Source organism: Drosophila miranda (assembly GCF_003369915.1).
Source record: "Drosophila miranda strain MSH22 chromosome Y unlocalized genomic scaffold, D.miranda_PacBio2.1 Contig_Y10_pilon, whole genome shotgun sequence".
Taxonomy (NCBI): domain Eukaryota; kingdom Metazoa; phylum Arthropoda; class Insecta; order Diptera; family Drosophilidae; genus Drosophila; species Drosophila miranda.
The window spans coordinates 243,705-250,184 of NW_022881593.1; the positions used below are offsets into that span (position 1 = coordinate 243,705).

Sequence of the window (6,480 nt, forward strand, 5' to 3'; positions counted from 1 at the left end):
GACTCTTTGCAGACAGCAGAATGAGCTCTAACAACTGCGGTTTCATCGATCCGCAGGGCCAGTTGAGCGCAGCCCTCGCTAATCGGGACATACGGGAATTCCACACTGCCCTGGACAGCGGTGCCCAGGCCAATCGCCAGGACGATCGAATGCCTCTCAGGTGGGCTCCTGCATTCAGCTGCTGCTCGAGTACGGAGCCTCTCCGAATTTGGTGGATCAGGGCGAGTTCACGCCGCTCCACCATGTGGTGAAGAATAGAAAGATTTAGGGAGGCACTAAGCTGGAGCTGATCCGACTTTTCCTGAAACAACCACGGTCTTCTCGACCAGCCAGAACACCGCGCAGCACAGCAGTTGCAGCACCAGCAGCACGACCTTGACCACAGCGGTCTCTAAGACGAGGTGGTACAAGGCCACCATGCGCTGACGGTGCTCCGGCTGCATTGTGGAGAGCACGACTGCGCCGAGGGACTCCAGCGGGGAGACCCTGGGAGAAGGGCCGTCGGAGAGCTCCTCCCACTCCGAGTCCGACTCGGTGCGCTCTATCGAGCTGAACTCGCTCTGGGTCTGACAGGTCTGGCTCTGACAGGAGCACGACTCCTCCTCTTGGTCCTCCTCGGTGGGCATCGAGTAGTCGCCCTCGTAGTCGCCCTCGTAGTCGCCCTCGTAGCGGCAGTCGGCACGGTCTTCTCGACCAGCCAGAACACCGCGCAGCACAGCAGTTGCAGCACCAGCAGCACGACCTTGACCACAGCGGTCTCTAAGACGAGGTGGTACAAGGCCACCATGCGCTGACGGTGCTCCGGCTGCATTGTGGAGAGCACGACTGCGCCGAGGGACTCCAGCGGGGAGACCCTGGGAGAAGGGCCGTCGGAGAGCTCCTCCCACTCCGAGTCCGACTCGGTGCGCTCTATCGAGCTGAACTCGCTCTGGCTCTGACAGGTCTGGCTCTGACAGGAGCACGACTCCTCCTCTTGGTCCTCCTCGGTGGGCATCGAGTAGTCGCCCTCGTAGTCGCCCTCGTAGCGGCAGTCGGAGTACTCTTCGTGGGGGTCGTCGTAGTAGTCTCCGCGGGTGTCCGGAGAAGCGCCGCCTGTCCAGAGGGAGCTAAACACGGCATTGAATCTGCAGGGGAGCCGGGGGTAAGTTATGTCCTGGGGGGGTAGCGACATATCTCCGACGACATATCTCCGCCGATCCACAAACGACATATCTCCGCGCGAAATTATGTCGTTTTAAAGCGACATACCTCCGCGCGGAGATATGTCGTCTCAAAACGTCATAACTCCGCGCGGAGATATGTCGTTTGTTGAACGGCGGGGATATGTCGTTTCAAAACGTCATATCTCCGCGCGGAGATATGTCGTTTGTGACACGGCGGAGATATGTCGTTTCGAAACGACTTAAGTCCGCCAGAAAATAATTAAATAATTTCGCATGTAAAATACACTTATATTTTTTTGACAGCATTTCATTTTATAGCATGATTTTATTGAAATTAAAAAATGTGCAATAGTCCAAATACACAGAAATCATAATAGAAGTTTTCTTAAATTTTGTCGTTCTTAACTTACACAAGTTAATTGTAAATAAAAACATTGCGTATGGCCTCTTCGACTTCTCGGTTGCAACTTGGACATTTTGGCTTTATATTTTCATTTTCTTCCAACTCTTTTTTTGCTTGGTTGTGGGCCACAATTTGATCCCAACATGTACCACAAATGTTTACGTGATTGCACGGGCGCAACAACACAGACTTTGGGTTACATAGGCACACATTGCATGGATTCATTTGAACCAATGATTTATAAGATGACTGACTTGAATGAGAAGCATTCGATGAAAGTGACGATGTGGAAGATTTCATATCAGAAGACATTCCAGTTAAATTGCTTTCATTGTCCACCCCTTCAAAGAATTCCTGCTTTGAAAAGCGGTCAGCTAAGGAAACAGTGCATGTCAGAAATCCCTGTATATCTATTTCACCTCTTTCAAAAAGATCCATTGCGTCCATTATTTTTTTTGAGCGATCCTGAGAACAAAAATATTTAAGCTAACATATTATTTTTAACGATTAACTTAAAATGTATTCAACTTACACGTAATTTCTTCTTCTGTGTCTGATTTCCATTACCACCATTTTGAAAGAGTAAAGCAAACTCGCGACTTTTTTCATATTCTGCATCAATAAGACATTGAACAAATTTAAAAAAGTGCCCATTTGCTCGAATTTTATTTCCCAAATTCAAATTATAAGCTTCTACTGAGCTCGTGGTTCTAGTTGACCTCTTAAACACGGATATGCTTTTTGGTCCCTCCTATAAAATTAGGGTTAAAAATTAATAAGTAAAATACAACTCAATTATTAAACAATAAATAAAATATACCTTTTTAAGCCACTGTCTATTAAAATATTTTAAAAATGGAGAAAACAGTTTCTTATTTAAGTTTATTGCTTCGCCTTTTAGAAGGTTAAATGCTTCGACAATTTTGCTTTCTGGTAAAAGCGGCAAGTGCAAAAATTTCATAAATAGCATGTAAGCTTTCTTATTGCATTTCAGCGTATTTTCAAAACCACTCGATTGCTTGGCATTTTTCTTGCATGCTTGAGTAAAATGAAACCAACAGGCGTAAAAATTCATGTTGGGATGCAGACCTTTTAACGCGTTACGCATTGCCTTTTCGTAATCTTATATAAAGGATGCTCCTTTAAGGCAGCAAATGTTCGAGTCTATATATGTCAATAAGTGCTGATAACACAGCTCCGTTTTGCGAGTCATCAAAACAAAAACAAAAGGGGTTATCTAATTACAAAAAATTTTTGATTAGAGTTAGTAAATAAAGTGTAGCATAAGAAGAAATTTACCTTCTGCAAATATTTAATATAAATTATTAAAAGTTGCTTAAAATCTCCAAAAGGGCACACTTTAAATGTAGCATCAATTAAATAATGCCTATTATGCTCCGGAATGTTGGCTTGCATCAAGGTGATTACCTTGTCTGATGAAAATATGCAATAAGCAAACGAGCTCGATGCGTACACTTTTTAATATAACTGATTTGCAGTATTTCCCTTGGTTATTCCAAAACGGTTCATAATATTTTCGCCTTGAAAGGCTTCCAGAACATTCTCTGCAGAAGATGGAGGCTTTGGCAAGAAAGGCTGTCTTTTTCTTTGCAAAGTGCGTTTGACAGAGTCATAATTTATTTCAATCTCCGCTTCACCTTTTGTTTTCCTAATTAATTGAATAGAAAAACGAGGGGGAACGTTGTGAGTTGCTGCGTACACCGCAACTCTACAGTTATACCCGATACTAAGTCAGTATGGCTCTCCTGCGGCAGACGCCGCTAATATTGAACCACAAAGAGTGCGTGCGAGAGAGACAGAAAATCAGTCTGAGCGTGACGTCGGGCGCTGCGTGGCCACTGCAAATTGATTTCTTGCTTTTGGCTACAAAAATGATCCGATCTGATCCAGATTCAGCAATCTGATAGATATAGTCATTATCTATGATTCTGCGTTTTTAGTTTTCTCGAATGTGCAATATTGTGGATGCAACAGATTTTCGTTCTTTGTGGGGGCGGAAGGGGGTGGGGCGAAATTCTGAGATAAACGTTTTATAGTGAGATCTAACAGAAGTGCGGATACCAAATTTGGTTACTCTAGCCTTAATAATCTCTGAGATTTGTGGATGCCCCAGATTTTCGTCCTTTGCGGGGGCGGAAGGGGGTGTGGCGAAATTTGGACACAAAACGGTCAAGGTCAGATATCACAGGAGTGTGGATACCAAATTTGGTTGCTCTGGCTCTTATAGGTTCTGAGATCCTTGAACTTATATTTTGCAATTGACAAAACCGACCATGAAACCTGTGTGTTAGAGAGAGACAGAGCGAGAAAGAATGAAATTGTTTTCTTGATTCTGGCTAAAATAATTATACGATCTAGTTGAGATTTTACACTCTAGAACATATAGTCATCCTCTACGATTCTGCATTTTTGGTTTTATCGTATCTTTAAAAATGTGGATGCCACAGATTTTCGTCCTTTGTGGGGGCGGAAGTGGGCGGGGCAAAGTTTTGAAATATTTTTGTAGCAGTGACATATCACAGATGTCTGGATCCAAAACATCGTTGCTCTAGCTCTTATAGTCTTTGAGCACTAGGCGCTGAAGGGGACGGACGGACGGACGGACGGACGGACGGACGGACGGAAGGACGGACAGACGGACGGACGGACGGACGGACGGACGGACGGACGGACGGACGGACGGACGGACGGACAGACGGACAGACAGACAGACAGGGCTCAATCGACTCGGCTATTGATGCTGATCAAGAATATATGTATATACTTTATGGGGTCGGAAACGATTCCTTCTGGACGTTACACACATCCACTTTTACCACAAATCTTATATACCCCAATACTCATTTTGAGTATCGGGTATAATAATACATCAGTTTGTGTGCATTTCTTGTCTGCTCGCATGCACATATGTACATACATGTACATGTACATATGTATGTACATCAGGGGACGGCACGGCCAATGCGCGCAGACGGACTTCGAAACGAGCATTTACCGGTCAAAAACCGAGCGACGACCAAAGTCTCGCAAACGGACTTAAAGGGGCATGATTCGCAAGAAACACCGGATCACGTAATAGAACATGAACGATCATGTCAAACTGCGACCCGGCACAACGCGTTTGTAACAGTGGTCGGCAGCAACACAATAATACTTTTTGTTTTAGTTTGACTTCTGTCAACGCACACAAACGCAATGTAATGTGTGCGTGCCGACCGCTGAAGTATATATGTACATATGTATGTGCCTCACAGCTTAAATGAACCAGAGCACTTTTCAAACTTCAAACCCCTGTAAAAATCAATTGAGCAGTCCTATAAAAAAAATTGTAATACCATTCTGTTAAGATTTTACCAAAGACTATACAATACCAAGATGTTGCATGAGCGACCAAAAAGCTGTTCTATGGCGGGTCCTAACATTAGAACCCAAAAGGCACGAGGGAGCGCGCGGGGTTTCAATTCCCTTTTCGACTGTACTTCGTCTCTACCGCGACCCCGCTGCCCATCGGTTCCGTCTGTTCGGCAATTCTAGACTCTCGAGCCTCAGCACCGTCGAAGCGGTGGTCGCGGATCGCCGATGTCTTTGGAGCGGCACAGTGGGACCTATGGCCGTCTCAGCTTGCTAAATTAGTTAGTGAATATGAGTTCAATAAATATTTGCACACTGAAAAAATGTTAAACTTTAAACTAAAACAATCTTGAAAATTCGATTGGAAAATTATCTATTAGATGCGTACATTAAATTTATCTAAAGCACTCATACAATTTTTTTTACTATTTCGGCTGAGTCCCCACTGTGCCGCGCCAAAGACATCAGCGATCACGCTGCCCTACGGTTTCGGCACGCAGACGATTCATATTTTGTTTTTGTATTCTTTCTCTCGAGACACACCGACTCGACGCTGACCGAGGCATTGACGAAGCCGAGTAGCGTAAAAGAGAATTGAAGTAATAGCCCCGCGCGCCCGTACCATGAAGCGTCAAACAAAAATTGAAAAAGAATTTGTTCCTCATGCAACATCTTGGTATTGTATAGTCTTTAATTTTACTTATCTTACCAACCAAAAAAAAAAAGTTCGATATTCTTTTCCGTTAACCCACAAAAAGGAAAAAAACAAAATGCGCACTAGAAAACACCCCCACAGCCTATTTGGTTCAAATTCTCTTTGAACAAAATAAGCTGTGGGGTGGAAAAAGGCAGTATTTTTGTTATTTATTATTTAAAACGTCTTAGAAAAATGTAAAAAAATATAAGAAGTTCGTTTTGTTTGTCATTTGATTTTCATTGGTAAGTTTGATGGTTTAGAAGTTATGAAAATTTTAAATTTTTAATGTGCTTTGGTTCATTTAAGCTGTGAGCCACTGTACAAACATACATACATATGTAGCAAGGCAGTATGTATTATTAAAATTTTAATTAATATATTAACTTACTCAGCAAGAACATCATTGAATACTTTTTTGGTGTCGAAATTGCTATTATTTTCGCACTTCAGTTTTATTTCACTAAGAGCACTGATTTTTTTCATTTCATCCCTCTGAGGGCCATTGCTATGCACAACATATTCAGGATTTGAGTAAACTCTAGATTTGTCTGCACTTAAATAAACTCTAGCTTTACAGAGTTTAACCCGGCATATGTATGTGGTTTCGCCTAGTTTTAATTGTTTGTTTTTTACATAAATTTGTTGCTCGCATAATGAAAACAACAGCAGCTCGGCTTCCTTCTCTGAATTCAAATTTAATATTTTCGTAGTCCATGTTCTTACTGTCTGAGCAACCGAATCGGAATGAATGCAGCAGAATAATGCGGCATATTTTTGGCGCGCGCCTCGCACGCTTTGCCTATTGCACAGAAAAAAATATTCTATAACATTCTATTCTATGCACA

General features: G+C 43.0%; 1 protein-coding gene across 3 annotated transcripts; it reads right to left on the minus strand.

Moving 5' to 3' along the window:
• Window positions 1-1,480: 1,480 nt before the first annotated feature.
• Window positions 1,481-6,109, minus strand: LOC117189256. Of its 3 annotated transcripts, none has more exons than XM_033394431.1 (3): window positions 2,387-2,703; window positions 2,099-2,317; window positions 1,481-2,031 (listed from the first exon to the last, which is right to left on the minus strand). In XM_033394431.1, the coding sequence occupies exons 1-3, from the start codon at window positions 2,672-2,674 to the stop codon at window positions 1,579-1,581; spliced, it is 960 nt and encodes a 319-aa protein (XP_033250322.1). In that variant the 5' UTR covers window positions 2,675-2,703; the 3' UTR covers window positions 1,481-1,578. The 3 variants fall into 3 exon arrangements, 1 of the variants encoding a protein (XP_033250322.1); XR_004473332.1 differs by lacking the exon at window positions 2,387-2,703 and adding an exon at window positions 6,024-6,109 and having other exon boundaries at window positions 1,690-2,031; XR_004473333.1 differs by lacking the exon at window positions 2,387-2,703 and adding an exon at window positions 4,583-4,819 and having other exon boundaries at window positions 1,690-2,031.
• Window positions 6,110-6,480: the final 371 nt, after the last annotated feature.

What these genes read in the sequence shown, in the direction of transcription:
- LOC117189256 (XM_033394431.1), bottom strand. Translation starts at nt 2,674, where the DNA reads ATGCGTAACGCGTTAAAAGGTCTGCATCCCAACATGAATTTTTACGCC. An exon ending in ATAGACAGTGGCTTAAAAAG is followed by an intron (nt 2,318 to 2,386) that starts GTATATTTTATT and finishes CTAATTTTATAG; the next exon opens with GAGGGACCAAAAAGCATATC. An exon ending in CACAGAAGAAGAAATTACGT is followed by an intron (nt 2,032 to 2,098) that starts GTAAGTTGAATA and finishes TTTTGTTCTCAG; the next exon opens with GATCGCTCAAAAAAAATAAT.